At 40.7% G+C, this 15,888-nt stretch overlaps 3 protein-coding genes across 6 annotated transcripts; 1 reads left to right on the forward strand and 2 right to left on the reverse strand.

The window, feature by feature from the left end:
- Window positions 1-706: 706 nt before the first annotated feature.
- Window positions 707-6,290, reverse strand: LOC132196742 (uncharacterized). The gene is made up of 9 exons (XM_059619587.1): window positions 6,073-6,290; window positions 4,942-5,253; window positions 4,115-4,213; window positions 3,959-4,054; window positions 2,197-2,277; window positions 2,103-2,142; window positions 1,953-2,014; window positions 1,788-1,899; window positions 707-1,689 (listed from the first exon to the last, which is right to left on the reverse strand). The coding sequence occupies exons 2-9, from the start codon at window positions 5,155-5,157 to the stop codon at window positions 1,457-1,459; spliced, it is 939 nt and encodes a 312-aa protein (XP_059475570.1). The 5' UTR covers window positions 5,158-5,253; window positions 6,073-6,290; the 3' UTR covers window positions 707-1,456.
- A 1,120-nt stretch (window positions 6,291-7,410) lies between these two features.
- LOC132198032 (queuine tRNA-ribosyltransferase accessory subunit 2-like) lies at window positions 7,411-13,076 on the forward strand. 3 transcript variants are annotated; one of them, XM_059621707.1, is made up of 9 exons: window positions 7,411-7,649; window positions 7,740-7,889; window positions 7,938-8,056; window positions 8,108-8,264; window positions 8,519-8,707; window positions 8,758-8,924; window positions 8,974-9,171; window positions 9,222-9,331; window positions 12,662-12,993. In XM_059621707.1, exons 1-8 carry the CDS (start codon window positions 7,536-7,538, stop codon window positions 9,289-9,291), a joined length of 1,164 nt encoding a protein of 387 aa, XP_059477690.1. In that variant the 5' UTR covers window positions 7,411-7,535; the 3' UTR covers window positions 9,292-9,331; window positions 12,662-12,993. The 3 variants fall into 3 exon arrangements, with proteins under 3 accessions (XP_059477690.1, XP_059477689.1, XP_059477688.1); XM_059621706.1 differs by lacking the exon at window positions 12,662-12,993 and adding an exon at window positions 11,036-11,176; XM_059621705.1 differs by lacking the exons at window positions 7,411-7,649; window positions 7,740-7,889; window positions 7,938-8,056; ... (2 more) ...; window positions 8,758-8,924; window positions 8,974-9,171 and having other exon boundaries at window positions 9,293-10,580; window positions 11,036-13,076.
- Window positions 12,192-15,888, reverse strand: LOC132198033 (prenylcysteine oxidase 1-like). Of its 2 annotated transcripts, XM_059621710.1 has the most exons (8): window positions 15,805-15,888; window positions 15,614-15,751; window positions 15,415-15,512; window positions 15,255-15,363; window positions 15,017-15,197; window positions 14,591-14,964; window positions 13,888-14,138; window positions 12,192-13,484 (listed from the first exon to the last, which is right to left on the reverse strand). In XM_059621710.1, the coding sequence occupies exons 2-8, from the start codon at window positions 15,690-15,692 to the stop codon at window positions 13,203-13,205; spliced, it is 1,374 nt and encodes a 457-aa protein (XP_059477693.1). In that variant the 5' UTR covers window positions 15,693-15,751; window positions 15,805-15,888; the 3' UTR covers window positions 12,192-13,202. The 2 variants fall into 2 exon arrangements, with proteins under 2 accessions (XP_059477693.1, XP_059477692.1); XM_059621709.1 differs by having other exon boundaries at window positions 12,193-13,484; window positions 15,614-15,882.

Genomic DNA, 15,888 nt, shown 5'->3' on the forward strand with positions numbered 1-15,888 from the left:
CGGAATTTGGGCGTTGTGAAACAAACTCTTCCCCAATCCAAAATTAACCTTTATTAAGGTTTGAGTCGTGGGAACAAAGTTGTGAATTCAAATCCAGATTTCTTTTCGATTAATGATAGACTAAAAACCGCTAAAAACTATAAAAATTGATACAATAAAAATTTTTGAAATTATTAGAAAATAATCGTTAATTATAATAACTATAAATGCCTTCCAATGAAAAGTTACGCTCTACAAATCCTCGATAGGAAGTGAGACCAATAATTTTAATTAAATTAAGACTATATATTGATTTAATTTCATTAATTTAAATCATAAATAATGTAAACGATTGAAAAATCTAAAAAAATTATTTTGACATCAATTTCAATTCTATTTAATAGACCGTTAAGTAAACTAAAATTTTTGTTATAAAATAATTCCCATGTGAGATTTGATGGGGAAATTTGATAGAAAGTTTGACGTTTGCGATGAGCTTTATAGCTAATTTAAACATTTCAAATTGTTCCTGGTGAAAAGACGGCATTTCGACTCTTTGTTCATTTAGCAATTCAAACTCCTTTTTTGCCGTTTTTTTGCAAAAAAAAAAGCTAGTAAAATTTTAATTACAATCTGATCATACTTTGTAATATTATTGTGAATTAAAAAAAGTACTCTGATCTTTTGAAGAATTCCTATAAAAATTTATTAATTTTTTGTTCCTGATCCTTGGACTTGGAGTACATATCAAATTGAATAATGAGTTTTCATAAAAGTTTTAAGTTTGATTTATCCACCTCCTAAATCGATCGGTGCCTCTTTTTGTCTGATCGTCTTGACTTCTTCATTCTTTGTACCCTTTGTACATCAAAAACTTTTTTAACATTACGAAAATTAATTTATTCTCAACAAAACTTTGAACATATATTATATATGAAGGAGTGCTATTCTTATAATTAATATATTTATTTGATTAAATTATTATACGACTAATTTTTTTTATACATTCAGTTTCGTGTCCCCTTAGGCTGCAGACAGGAATGGAAACTAATTGATTTTTTTTTCATCAAAAGGAAAATTATTTGCTATTTAAATTTAGAAATTTAATTGAAGTGGAGAATTAAAAAGTTTTAAAATTAAATATTATTAGTATTATATTTCTTACAAAAATATAAGTGAATTGAAAATTAAAAAATATTATGCGTATTTATGTTTTGTTAATACGAAACTTGAAATTAATGAGTGCAGCAGAAGCAAAAACTTAAATACTTTACCATATTTTTGTAATTATTCAGAGACCAATCAAAAATACGGTTCGAAATTTAAAAAAAAAAAAACAGGCAAATTTTAATATACAGTGCACATTTTCTGGAAGACTGAAAGTGGCATTTGTGATTAAGATCTGAAATTTTGTGATTGCAGAATAGTGCTGAGACTGCTGAGTGTAAAGTATATGAAAAGCAGAAAATGGTCGGTGTCAGTAACATTCACTCGGCAGTTCGCAAATAAAACGAAATTTGGTGGTGCACAACGCGCCGTTCAATTTTTTGGAGAATGCATTGTCAGTGTAGAAAAAGACGCAGCCAGTTTTGTAAACATTATTGGCCCTCCACAGGTTGCTGTTTTCCTCCAACTCTGAGCCGTCCTGCCAGCGAACGTCGTATTTTTCGCCATTGCCGTAATCTTTCGCTGACAACCACCAAAAAGACGCTGAAATCAGATCGATTTTCAGCAGATCTCGAAACAAGAACAAAACCTCTGCTAAAACTGATTCAATTTTTAAAGTGCGCGTGCTTTTTATTACTTACTGGTTCTTTTCTTCGCTTCCGCCCAGGTCGCGTTCAGGTCGGTTTCGTTTCTCAGGGTGGCCAGGTGCAGGCCCATCCCCTTGCACCTTTTCTCAGCATCAGTCCAATTAGCCTGCCGAAAATTATCGTTTTCAGAGAAAAATGCAAACAAAGGAAATCACTCACTATAGTTGCATAAGAGAAGAAATATCTCTTGCCGTTGGACAATTGAGTCAATTTAGCCGAGCCTGCAAATTTATTGATACTTCAAATTGACTAAGTTCAGTTTTGCATTTAATTATTTTTTGCTTTTCTTCAATTAAAAGAAAAACTTACGTGCTAGGGCGCATGTGACAAAAATTTGGATTTCATCAAGCTGGGAAAAAACATGAAATTAAATAATCTTTTTTCAACAATTAAAAAAATTTACCTGGTGAAGAATCTCTATGCTTTTGGACACATTTTCCAGCTTCACTTCAATCGCGTCCACATATTTTTTTATCTCTTCCCCCTTTTACATCGAATAAATGTACAAGTCATGCATTTGACATAAAATGCCTGAAGGCAAATAAACTTTCTTTGCAAATAAAATATTATTTTCTTTGTGTTAAAATATATTATTCATAAAAAGCTGGATTTTTATCTACATTTTAGATGCAAATACATTTCTGTTGAGGTGACCTTGAGCAGAATCTTATTTCATTGAATACATTTTTTTACAAACTTTTAAGTGCCAATGAATGAAATCAGTGTTTAAAATAAATATTGCCCAAAAACAAATTGCGAACCACAATTTTTTTTTGGTTCATTTCTTAATAAATTTTTAAAGTTTGAAGGAAATAAAATAGAAATTAAACTTGTTAATAAAGAAAATTAACGGTACATAAAATAAATAGTTCTAATTATTTGAGAATTTAAAACCCAAAGAAACCACTCGAAACGGGAAATAATTAAATTAGTACTTGTGACTAATCGTCCTGACGTGGAATTACGTTCCGAGACAACGAGATATTTGAGACAAAGCCGGTGTAAAAAAGTTAGAAAAATTCCTGTTGTGATAATAAACAATTTTAATTGAGGGCGAAAATTTCCCAAAATTAAAATTCTTTAAAACCACCCCAATCTGTCCGTATTGTTTTGTGCTGGACAGCTGTTTCGGCTATTGAAGCCTCATCAGCAGCACTTTGCCTAGCAAATCAAATTCCACCCGCAGCGAGCTGCGAGAAGATGTTGCTTTGCTCGGCGCACAAATACGACTGCGGCTGCTTCTCGGCAACCTGCAGAGGAACGAAAAAGAGAGAGCTCGCGGCCTTCACCAGCGAACCACCCCCTCGTCCGACTCTTTCTTCCTTTTAAACACAACGAACGGAACGTAATTCCACGTCAGGACGATTAGTCACAAGTACTAATTTAATTATTTCCCGTTTCGAGTGGTTTCTTTGGGTTTTAAATTCTCAAAAAACTATTTCCATACGTGGTGGAAAACTAAGTGGCAGCCCCTTAATTGCGTTGCCGCTTAACCCATTGCTGTTGAAAATCGCAAGCCGCGATCAGCTTTCGGGGCGCAAAATATCACTCCGGTTTTGCGTGGCTTGGGTGGCAACCGCCGCTCCCTGAGATGAGACATTGTTCGTTGTGTTTAAAAGGAAGAAAGAGTCGGACGAGGGGGTGGTTCGCTGGTGAAGGCCGCGAGCTCTCTCTTTTCGTTCCTCTGCAGGTTGCCGAGAAGCAGCCAGCAGTCGTATTTGTGCGCCGAGCAAAGCAACATCTTCTCGCAGCTCGCTGCGGGTGGAATTTGATTTGCTAGGCAAAGTGCTGCTGATGAGGCTTCAATAGCCGAAACAGCTGTCCAGCACAAAACAATACGGACAGATTGGGGTGGTTTTAAAGAATTTTAATTTTGGGAAATTTTCGCCCTCAATTAAAATTGTTTATTATCACAACAGGAATTTTTCTAACTTTTTTACACCGGCTTTGTCTCAAATATCTCGTTGTCTCGGAACGTAATTCCACGTCAGGACGATTAGTCACAAGTACTAATTTAATTCTAATTATTTATTTTATATAGAAAAAAAAATTAGATTACCCGCCTTTCTTTAATGAAAAAAAAACGCATCTCTGACTTTTCCTGGGTTTGAATTCAGAAAAGGAATTTTTATTGTAAATTTCTACTCAAAATTTGTTCCTTATACCTTTTGAATACTTTTTTCGGACTCAATTTGCCTCTTTTGATTTTCCTCGCTAATATTTTGCAATTTCTGCGTCAACACGCGATTCTGTTCCGCCGCCTGGAAGTAAAATTTATTTATAACATAAAACTCAGAAAATTCTTTGATTTCTTTTCATACATGTTCCAGATGCTTCTCAAAGGACACCTTGGCTGATCCAATTTGACTTGCCAGTGATTTGTTCAAATTCTCAATCATCACTTTGCTCTCTTCAGCCACCTGAAATTTAATGAATTTTTATTAAAATTCAAATTTCAAATAATTTTTGTTACAAATAATTGATTTGTCAAAAATTCAATTCAATGGAATGTGAATAATTTGTTGATTACATTAAGTCAGATTTTGAATTATTTTTCATTTAACAACATCAACATTTTTTTTGGTCTCAGTTTCAAGAAAAGAATTGGTTGAATCATCCTCTGGTGAAGCAGAAAATTTTCATACTTCTGTTAAATAAATTTTGTTTAAAAAAAAAAAATACTTCTTCGCGGTGTTTATTGGCGGACAATTTGACCGATTCGACGTGACTTCATTGTTTCACTCAAATTCAGCATTAGAATCTGACTCTCCGCCTGCGCCTGAAAGAACAGATATTATTTCCGGCCTGTCTTCTGACCTGACTAGAAAAGGTCGAAAACTGCTTCTGCACGGCCGCGTCAGCCACTCTCCTCCCTTGCACGCCTAAAATTGGGTCAACGTTTATATTTTTCCCCTGTATCGTTTTTTAATATGTAAATGAAGCATTTGACCAGAGATTGACCTTTTATATAACATGTCAGTAAGTTAAATTTTTTTTATATCTTCTGCAGCACTCAAAGAAGTTTAAATTTCCACCACATTTTTATTTATAGATTTATTTGATTTTCAGGTATTTTTCCAATTTCCATGACATAAATAAGACAATTATTAAGAAAATAAATAAAAAATTCTTAATGCTTTTTTCTTACTTTGGTGGAGAAGAGGAAGTAGTTGAGGAGGCCGGTGCTGAAAACGGCGAAGACGATGCTGAGGGCCAAGGCCACGCTCAGGGTCAAGGTCGAACACCCTTGCTGCTCCTTGACCTCCCTTTTCTTTCGCAACCGGATCGTGACCCTGCCCTCGTCGTGTTCCTGGGCGTTGGACGGACCAGGTTTGACGTCATCGTAAACGACCACCGCATCCATGTCCTTGCTTTGGTCAAAAGAACGAAATCGGCCCCGCTTTTATTATGCTTTCGATAGACGCGCCCTTCCGTCGGCTTTTCCAGATTAGTAGCGGCGCTAATCGAGAAAAAAATAATTATAGTTTCTTTCTGCTTGATATAGAAAAACCGGGCGACAAACTTTATCGCCTGGCGCGCAGCAAAGCCTGATAAAATAACGAAAATAATCACGGATTGAAGCAATTTGAAAAAATAAAGCATATATATAAATTATTTTAAATTGTCTAACATGAAAATAAAATTCTAAATCCCCTCTCCTTGAAAATTGAGACAATACAAATATTTTCTAAATTCATTAAATTTGGAGTTCTTCCAGAGAAGTACACAGTCTCGTTTTTTGTTTTAAAATTAGTCTTTTCTTGAGTAAGTATTTAAATAATCTTTGTAATATTGAAAATTATAAGACTATAGTTATCAAAACGGCACACTTTAAGGATTGATCCACCAACATATTCATTACAGATTGAGCTCCCTATGGACTTTTCTATGAATTTATAGTTGATATTTTTAATGCGTCGAAAACAAATTTTCATGTTTTTTATTATGCAAAATATAATTATTTATTGTTATTTATATGTATTTAAGTAAATTAAAAAATTGCATTTCAACACGTTTTTTAATTTTCAAAAAGTTTATGTTTCCTAATCGAAGCATTTTTTTTATTTTGTTTAGCAAAAACTTAAGGAATTAAGGAATTTTAATTATAGCCCCTAAGTTGGAATTGATGCAGGACTATCTATCAGCAAAGACCTGGATCAATTCGATATTTCAGTACTAGATCAATGTTCGACTAAAAAGTTTAAATTCTTCAGGACCCCCTGCGTTGACCCGAAACAATTTGATAATGAAAATGAGATGAAATTTCAAAATTTAGGACTCTTTAAAAGACGATTAAACAGTTGAAAATGATGCAGGACTCGCAGGACTATCAGTGATGACAAGAATCAGTCTGAAAATTTCAGGGTAAACGAAATATCAAAATTAAGGACTCATTCAAAAGACAACTAAAAATTTGAAATTGACACAGGACTATCTGCGAAGACCTGGATCAATTCGATATTTCAGGACTAGAACAAAGGTCGACTATGAAGTTTGAATTTTTCAGGACCCTCATCTGCGTTGACCTGGATAAATTCGATATTTAAAATGTGATGAAATTTCAAAATTAAGGACTCAATCAAAGTTTAGACTAAAAATTTACTTTTTTGTTTCAAAATTGAAGCTATTTTTCTATTTACCAGATCAAAACTTTTAAGGGAATTGAAATAATTTGAGACAAATATGTAGGCCATTGCAAAAGAAAATTAAGTAAAAATTTAAAATTGTGAGAATTTTTGTGATCAGAAAAATGGTTCAATTAAATTTTAAATTGACTCCCAATGCCGCGCACTAATGTTGTTTTTTCAGATTAGCAATTATATATAATCTGCACTTATTTTTAGATTTTAATAAACTTTTGATTGGATATCCCAAGACTCGTACGTGCGTCAGAAAATAGGATAAAATTAATTGGAAGCAAAGGCAAAGAAAACCTGATGTGAAATAATAAAATATCTCGACCGCAAACCTCAGATCTTGATTTTTTGTTAACAATAATAATCCTCAATCAAAATACAAAACTTCCTGCCATTTATTCTGAATTAAAATTAATTAAAAGAATACAAAGTAACACACATTAATGATTAAATTAAATTTGTTAATTTTTAATTATTATTACTTTGATCTTTAGCCCAAACTTTTGCAAAGCAAAGTTTTTAGAGCTTGATAAGACGAGTTTAGCCGAATCCGGACAATTTTTCTACATCCACTAAAGCTGAGATTAACCAGGCTTATTAGTTTTTTCAAAATTTCCCGTAAAACGCCCACAATTCAATTTACAGTAAAAAATTTATGAAAGTCGCTTCGAAACTAACGGTAATGTGATGTATATCTCATCAATATCCTCAACTTTGACCGGAGTATGTCACTGTATGTCATATGTGAGGTGCAAAGTTACCCTTCACCGCGACCCAGGAATATTCTTTTCGCGCGCAAATGACCCTTTTTTAAGGTCCTATGAATTTGCCGCCACTGTGTGCGCCAATCGGAAGAAGCCACAAGCTTGCAATCGAGTCTGATTGGCCGATTCCGTCTCTCCTCGCATTTCATTGGCTGTTTTCACTCTCAAAGAATTGCTCGTCCAATCAGTGCTCACCTTCGAGCGTAAACAATCACACATGTGCATGGCATGTTCAGCCGGCCCGAGGCCCGACGAAAAGGAAAACAAACAATTTCGAGCTACAAATTCGCTCGAAAATCACGGTTTTTGCGTCTCATTCCAATTATTCTCACTCTCGGAAAATGAAGTTCAGCCTGGGGTGCATCACCAAGTCGGGCCGGCTGGGGTCAATCGCGGAGGTGGACAGAATTCCCTCGGCAGTGTTCGAAACGCCTTTGATGCTGCTCACGACCAAGGTAAACCTTTTTCCACCTTCGGAAAGTCGAGAGGAATTGGCTTCTTCAATTCACGTTTGAATACTAAAATGTATCGTGTTATCTTCTCAGGGTGGAACTGTGCCCCACCTGACCCACGAGACCCTGAGTCTGCTGACCTCGAAGACCCTCGCCCTGCAACTTCCGCTCGCCTCCAACCTGAGGGCGCTCCCCGGCACCACCCTCTCCAAAATGAACGTTGCGGAGTTCATTGGGATGAAGGTAGATTTCTCTTTTAAATTTGGCTCTTTTTTAAAGTTTCATCCTCAGGAGAGTTTGACCTTCTGCTGTGTCAACGACCCGCTGACCACCTTGCCTGGCAAATTCAACAACAAGAATTCGGTGGCGGTTTGGACCAATTCGGGCAGAGAAAACGTCACGCCCAAATCGTAAATATATTTTCAATTAAAACTTCACCTGATCTTCAACTCAACTCGCAGGTACATGGACATTGTTGAGGCCCTGAGACCGGACATGTACCAAACCCTTTGCGACTCGGACACTAATTCCTCAGGCAGCAACAAACGTGCCCTTCACTCGGTCAACACGAGCATGCAATTTTTCCAGTACTGCCTTGACAGACACAAATCTTCAGAGGTATTCATTTTCCTCAAAGTTGTTGGAAAATTTGCTCCAAACATAATTTTTTTTTAAATTCCAATTTATCTATACAAAGCACTATGATCATGACGTTTATTTAAAAAGATTTGATCTCTTTATTTCTATAAATTAATTTTTCATTTTTTCCACCTTTTAATTAAAAATCATGATTAACAATGAGATATAAAGTTTGATTTTGTGCAATTTAATCTCTTTCGATTGAAATTTTATTAAAACTGAACTTCTTGCAGGTCTTGGGCAAGTCTTGCATTTTGGCCTCACTGGTTGGCGGCTTCAGTGCCGAGAGCCGCCTGCAGATGGCCAAGGAGCTGGCAGGAGAGGCTGTCGATGGGTTTGTCCTTGAAGGTTTTGACGCCGCCCTGACCCACGGAGAGGCCGCTGACCCTGACCTCGTCGCCTCCCTGCTCAGGGACACCCTCGTAAGCCTTGAAAAAATATGTGAAGGTTTTTTTTTAAATTTTGAATTCAGAAGCTTCTGCCGGAGGGGAAGGTGCGGCTGCTGCCCGGCTGCTGGGCCCCCGAGGCCTTGTGGCGTTTTGTCCGAGAGGGGGTCGACGTGTTCGACTCGTCCTTGCCAACCGCGGCCGCCGAAAGGGGCGCGGCCCTCACCTTCGGCTTCGACCCACACTCAAAAAGGTACCTTTATTAAGTAAAATTTCTGATAAATATGTTAATTTTCAAACAGTTTCAGCTACAGTTGCGAGGAAAAGGAGAATAGCGAGTCTAAAGTTTACGAAATCAGTCTCAAGGAGAAAAAGTACTTTGACTGTTTGGAGCCCATTTTGGAGGGGTGCAAGTGCGTGACCTGCAGGAACCACACCAAGGCCTACCTCCACCACTTGCTGGTCACCCAAGAACTGCTCGGATCCGTCTTACTCATGATGTATGCTTTCTTCTTTTTAATATAATTTAACTTTAAAATTTTAAACTCAGGCACAATTTGCATCATTACGAGGAGTTCTTTTCTAAGATGAGGGAGGCGATTAGGAGTGAGGCAACATAAGAATGCGGCACTTCTTGTGTGTTAATATACAATTCCAATGGTAATTATTACTGAAACATTTTGCTTTCCAAAATTGTTTTATTTTACATTTGAAAATAAAAAGGTTCGCAATTTAATTAAAATGCCCTCTTAAGAAAAAAAGAACTTCTATTTGAAGTAGCAATTTTTTATGATTGATTCAACAATGGAACCTGTAATTTTAAAAGTTTAAGTGGTCTTGCTTTGATATTTATAATTCTTATTAAATTTAACTATTTGAATGTTAAACTTAGAACGACGAAAGTGGGCAAAAATTGTTTGGATCTGTCGAGCGGAAGGAACAGGGTGAATAAATTTGTTTGCAACTCCGTTATTAAAAGCAAAGTTTTTTTCCGAACAAAGGCTGACAATACGGTGCGCTGCGGAGTTTTATTTTGCCGCGAGCTGCAAGGGCGGGAATCGATTCGCGCGGGGTGGAGCAAGAGCGAAAAATTAGCAGCTTTTCTCAGTCGCGATGTGGCCGTCGGTCGGGGCGGTGGTGCTGCTGCTGCTCGGCCCCCCGACGCAGCGTTGCCGCGCCGCCGCGTGTGACGTCACGCGCAACTGCTCGGCGGTGCGCCACCTGTCGCTGCCGCGCACGCTCGAGGTCGTCGACCTCACGGACGCCGGCGTCGAGACGCTGAACGCGACGCTCGAGGCGCCGCTGCTGCGTCAACTGACGCTGCGCTCGAACCGGCTGCACGCGCTGCCGCCGATCGCAGCGCCGCGTCTCGTCTTGCTGGACGTGTCACGCAACTCGCTGCGGGTGCTGCCACCTGCGCTGCGTCTGCCGCAGCTGCGCACGCTCAACCTGAGCCGCAACGCGTTGGTGGCGCTGCCGGCGCTCTTCCTGGCCGACGCGCCGCGCCTCGCCGTCCTCGACCTTTCGCACAACGCCCTGGCCACCCTGCCGGCGCTGGGCGTGGCCAGACGCACCCTGACGCACGTGCACCTCGCGCACAACCGGCTGGTGCGCGTCGACGCCAACGTCCTGGACGGCGTCGTCGTCTCTGCGCTGCTTGATCTCTCGCACAACGCGCTGAGACGCGTCCCGAGCGACGCCTTACGCAGGGCCGTCTTCGTGCGCAGCGTCGACCTTGCGTTCAACGCCGTTTGCCACCTTCAACCCGGTGACCTGGATGACGTCAGGGTGGCCGCCCTGGATCTCTCAGGCCAGTTGGAACGCGTCGACGCAAGCGCCTTCCGCTTCATGCCCTTTCTCGTCAACGTCACGCTCACGCACAGCCCACGCTTGCGTTTCCTGCCGGCTGGTGCGTAAAAATTACTGAAATCAATAAAATTTCATCAAACCCTGTTCATAGTTCAAATCACCCTGATCAAGGCGGCAAAATAAAATCATAAAATATTATCTCGCGGCTACAAAAATTTACAGTTCTTTTCGGGAAACTTCAGGAAGTTTATTTTCAGTGTAAGTTTAATCTTTCATCTTTAAATTATTATTATTATTATTGTTGTTTATTCTTGTCCGACAAATATTACACATACATGTTATATGCACAGATCACAAAGAAAAATTGAGAAAAATAATGAGCCTGGAATCTACACTGAAAATAAATTTTGCCGATTCCATGAAATAAATATTTTTTGTAGCATTTATTTAATCTTAATGTGTACTATATATATATAGAGATTTTTATGCTAATATGGCTAATATAAACAACATCTTAATTTATCGATTTTATCTTAAAAAATCTAATGTTCGCAGGTGCGTTTGACGCGTCACTGCCGCTTCTACGCAACGTCAACGTCAGCTGGAACGCGCTTCTCGCCTTCGAAGAACCTGCGTCTTGGGTGGACGTGACGCTTGACGCGACGCACAACGCGTTCGTGTGCCACTGCGTCCTGCTCTGGCTGAACGCTTCGATGTGCGCAGACGCGTCTTGCGCGCCGCTGGTGCTGCCACTGTTTCCGGAGGAGGCCGCCGTCGCACTGGGCGCGGCAATCGAGCTACGTTGCGTCGCGTTGGGCGCCGAACGCGTGCGTTGGCTGCGCGCGGACGGGGGCGTGGCTTCGAACGCGTCGCTGCTGCGGCTGCAGCCGGCGCGACGCAACGACAGCGGCCTGCTGACGTGCGAGGCGTCGAGCGGCGTCGGCGCGTCGCGACGCAGCGTCCAGCTCAGCGTCACCGACCCCAACGTGCGTCTGTTCGTGCTGAGCGCGAGCGCCACGTTCGTCACGCTCGCGTGGAACATGAGCGGAAACGCGCCCTACGTGCTGCGCTGGGGCGCCGACGCGTCGCGCATGCGCAGTGCGTCTCCCGCGTTTCCGGCCGCGCCGCGCGCACACTCGTACACGGTGCACGGCCTGCGCCCCGCCACCCCCTACTGCTTCGCGCTCACCCTCGACGCAGACGTCACGCTCGCCTCCACGTGCGTCGCCACCGACGCGGACCTCAGCGTCGGCGTTCAGCGCAGCTACGTCGCCGCCGCCGTCCTCGCGCTCGCTTTCTGCGTAGCGCTCGCCGCCTGCGTCGCCCTCTGCGTCGTCAGCGCGCGGCCTGCGCGAACCACCGTGCGCAGGGTCGAACTCATCGAGGCCATTGACGCTGCGTTCGTCATCGAGTTAGACTGAATTTCAATTTAATCAAACAATTCCTAAAATAAGTGAAAGTGGACGATTTTTTTATGAATAATCTTGAAAAATCAAGAATTAGTGATTTTGAAATTCAAAACTGAATATTTTGATCGTAATATCAATTTTGGTCACAAAATTTTGTCTACTTTCACATTATCAAATAAAATTATTTAGTGTTTTGGACTTTTAAAACCACTATCTTTAAATTCGTAAAGCCAACTTTAGCGCAGGTAGTGTAAAAACTATTAATTGTAAGTCTTTTTTGGTCTTATTAATAAAAAGCTTTATAATCACTTTTTGATTAAATTTTTAATAGCTGCACGGTTGTAAAATTTCTTTACATTTTGCAATTACAAGGGCATAAAATTTGCATTGGCGGATAAGCAAGGGCGCGGCGTCTGGTTTGTTTTATGTGCGGGGGGCGCCGCCGAGGTGGTTTTCTGCCGCATTGCTAATTGCGCTGCTAATTGGGTCTGCCTTTTTAACACTCAAACAAAAATGGCTCTCGACGGCGTGCGCGCCTCTTGACTCGCCGCCGCCGATGTACAGATGATGCTGTTACTGATCGCTTTGCAGTCGAATAACACTGAATAAATAATAAATTCAAAGAAAAAAAAGTAACACGATTCGTGTTTGTCTCTCTCAACTCATTTATCTTTAAACAAAACGATTCTCTCTTTAAGCAGCTCTAATCTCATAAAAAAATGACTACTATAATCAACAACTTGTGACGTTTTCATCTCATTTCCGTTTTCAGCTCTGTTTTCACGTTGAAAGGCAACAAGGTGTTCAGCTGACCCTCGAATAAACGAGCCTCTTTCCCGCCGGACACAAAACCATTTAATATTCGCCCGCCCGGTGATGCAAATTTAGCACCCACGGCTTTACGCTTGTGACGTCATCGGCATCTTTAAAGCATTCATGCTCCACGATTTTTCACCGCGAGCGCTCAAATTATTAACTTGTCTGGCAATCGATGAAGCAAAACTTTATTCATCACGAAAACAAAAAGCAAATAACTTGGAATCAAGTAAATTCATTATGCTGCAGAAATAATGGAGATCATTTAGTAGATTTAATTAAAATGAAGTCTTTTGCAAAAAATCCAAGTTGGCATTTTTTGTGTTTGCAGAATAAAGACGAATGAAATTGGCCCAAATTTTGGAATTTGCTAAAAATTGTTCCCAAAATGCAAAATTCCGGTATTTAGCTAATTAAATTTTGACCGATCAGTGGCTTGATATGCTTGAAAAAGACTAAATTAATAAATAAAGCAAGACTAGTGAAATGAGCAAGTGTCAAAGCTCGTCCCTGCTGGCCGCCGCGGACGTGGAGAGGCCCAAGTGGTGGGCCGCGCAGTTGGCCGCATTCCTGGCCGACACCAGACTCATCTCCATGGCGCTGGCGGCCCACTCGATGGCGTTGTTGTGGATCAGGCCCGGCAGCAGCGCGAACGGCGCGTCCGCATTGTCCGACCAGTCGTAGTGCGGGTACGCCGGCCACAGGTGCTGCCGCGTCTCCCCCACCCCCTCCAGCACCTCGGCCAACTGCGCCTCGCTCGGTTTACTTGCCGAAAAGATCTAAAAACAAAATTATTTGTTCAAAGAAAAAATGGCAATTTTTTTAATTCTCAATGTGAGAGAAGAGGAAATTTTATGAGATGCTCAGTCAGAAACGCCAAATTGGAAAATATAAACCCTCAAGCTTCAAACAAAGGATTCGTCTTTTCCTGCCAAGTGTATTTGAACCTTCAGGAAAGTTATTCACGATTTAAAAATCAATAAATTAAGGTAAACAGATGGGAAATGTGTTTTGAATCCCAAGCAAAGGTTCAAATACTTCTGGCGCGAAGACTTGATACCTTGAAACAACCCTTCAGGGTGCGAATTTTTTGATCGCGATTTCAGTTTTGGTTATAAAAGATCACCTTGTAACCAATTCAGGTATAAAAAAATTTACAAATGTGGGTCTTTAAAATCGCACCTTGTAGACTGGCTTTTCTGGTTTGGTTGAGTCGACGGGCCAGACTTTGCTCATCGAGTTGAGCCACGCGGGGCCCACGGCGATGACCTCGTCCACGGGCTGGCCAAAGGCACTTGGGTTGATGCCGGACGCCTCCACCAGCGTCACCCACACGTCCTCCATGGGCCGCACGGTGACGGACGCCTCTACCGGAAGACCGAGAGTCCCATTCAGGGGCGTCGCAATTATCACAGCGTCGTAAACGTCGGAAACTGCAAAAGAATAAAATAAATCAAATTGATACATTGATCAGGGATTTCAAATGATTCAAACTCTGTCATTTGAGAACTCTTTGTACTCAAAATTGGGTTAAAAATTAATTGATTATGCTTGAATTTTATAAGAAAATGAGATACTAGAGTAAGTTAGTTAGATTAGATCAGAATTTGAGAATTTAAAAAATTGTGTAAAATTTCAGCAATTTGGAATTCTTTCTACTCATTAATTATGACAATCGTTGTTAAATATGTGTTATATTTAAATTTATTATAATTAATTTCAATAAATGTAATCCATCTTTTTATCAAAACTGATCAAATCAGATTTTTTTTTACTGTTTTTCTTCTTCTAAAAATGCTGATTGACTTGCACCACAAAATTGAAAACTGGTCCTTCATTTCAGAGCTTCGCTTTGATAATTTGTATGACCTTTTTTGCTCACTACCTGAGTCCCAATACAGGGTGTACCCTGATCCTGAGGGCGCTGGTTCAATTCTGTCGACCTTGTGCGGAACGAGGAAGGCGTCCGCGGCGGCCAGCAATTGGTACGGGAGGCGCTGATTTCCTCCTTCAACGGCCCAAAGGTCACCCTCTGACCCTGCCAGGGACACGAAAGTCACAAACTTGGTCGCGTTTTGCACGTACTGGGCGTAGTTGACCCTGAGGGCCGCGCCCACGATTTCCCTGAGGAACTCGGGCGAGATGCCCTCGATGGTCTCGGCGGACTCGGTGGTCATGTTGGGGAAGGTCGGGGACATGGCGGACAAAAGGTCCGACACCCTTTCGAAGCACTGCCCTTTCTCCTGGGCCGCGTAAATCCTGAATTAAAAAAAAAGTTATTTAAAAATATTCGATTCGAAAGAGTTTTCACTTGTCAAAGTTGGCAAGCATCTGCTGGAGCTGCGAGTTGGCGTTGTAAAGGGTCATCGGGCCGTACCGCCACGCCATCCTGGCCAGGTCGACGACGCTCCAGCCACTCTCCTCGAAGACCACCTTTTCCCCGTCGAACAGACTCACTTTCGAGGCAGGAGGCTCGGCCCTGCGTTTCAATCCTGAAATTAGTTTTTGCAATTATAATTCAGATTTCTAATGAAAGCGAATATTTTTACCTAGTTCCTGGACCAAAGTGACAGCGTGTTTGTTGCGGGGGTGGATGATGGCACCACCGAGCTCGTACTGCTTCCCTCCGACCGTGGCCAGGGCCAATCGACCTCCGACCTCAAATATAAAAATAAATTTTTCCAGATTATGTAATAGTAAAAATTTTACTTCGTCATCCTCAAAGACATCGACCTTCGGCTGGGGATGCAGAAAGTTTCTCAGAAAGTATGCTGTCGCTGTTCCGCCAATTCCTCCGCCGATGACAGCTATAGAAATTATTTTAAAATTAGAATAATAAGGAAAAATAGATTTTTTTGTTCTTGAAGAATTGATTGTGAAATAGTATAATTCAATTCAATTTAATTACCAATTTTTTTAGTTTCTTGTTTGCAGCAGCAAAATGTAAACATTGAAAACAACAAGAAAATTAAGAGCCGCAAATCCATGATTCTCTGAAAATATCTGTTTGATTTCCAGAATTTTTTTATTTAAAGCTTCCTTATCACTGAAATTATCACAACTGCGTGTAATTCAGGGTTAATTCACTTAAATAACAACATTTTTTTAGACTTGTTCCTTGTTAGTTTTCAAACGAGACGCTGAGATTACAATATCCATCCATATCCATAGCTGAGATTAGTT

Source organism: Neocloeon triangulifer, unplaced genomic scaffold (assembly GCF_031216515.1).
Source record: "Neocloeon triangulifer isolate White Clay Creek 2 clone unplaced genomic scaffold, ASM3121651v1 ptg000012l, whole genome shotgun sequence".
NCBI classification, from domain to species: Eukaryota; Metazoa; Arthropoda; class Insecta; order Ephemeroptera; family Baetidae; genus Neocloeon; species Neocloeon triangulifer.

Coding starts and splice junctions, on each gene's coding strand:
- LOC132196742 (XM_059619587.1), bottom strand. CDS start 5,157: ATGGATGCGGTGGTCGTTTACGATGACGTCAAACCTGGTCCGTCCAAC. Junction 4,055..4,114: donor TTGAGAAGCATCTGGAACAT/GTATGAAAAGAA, acceptor TTTTACTTCCAG/GCGGCGGAACAGAATCGCGT. Junction 1,900..1,952: donor TCTTCTCTTATGCAACTATA/GTGAGTGATTTC, acceptor AATTTTCGGCAG/GCTAATTGGACTGATGCTGA.
- LOC132198033 (XM_059621710.1), bottom strand. CDS start 15,692: ATGGATTTGCGGCTCTTAATTTTCTTGTTGTTTTCAATGTTTACATTT. Junction 15,513..15,613: donor ACAAGAAACTAAAAAAATTG/GTAATTAAATTG, acceptor TAATTTCTATAG/CTGTCATCGGCGGAGGAATT. Junction 14,965..15,016: donor ATGCTTGCCAACTTTGACAA/GTGAAAACTCTT, acceptor TTTTTAATTCAG/GATTTACGCGGCCCAGGAGA.
- LOC132198032 (XM_059621705.1), top strand. CDS start 9,785: ATGTGGCCGTCGGTCGGGGCGGTGGTGCTGCTGCTGCTCGGCCCCCCG. Junction 10,581..11,035: donor CTTGCGTTTCCTGCCGGCTG/GTGCGTAAAAAT, acceptor TAATGTTCGCAG/GTGCGTTTGACGCGTCACTG.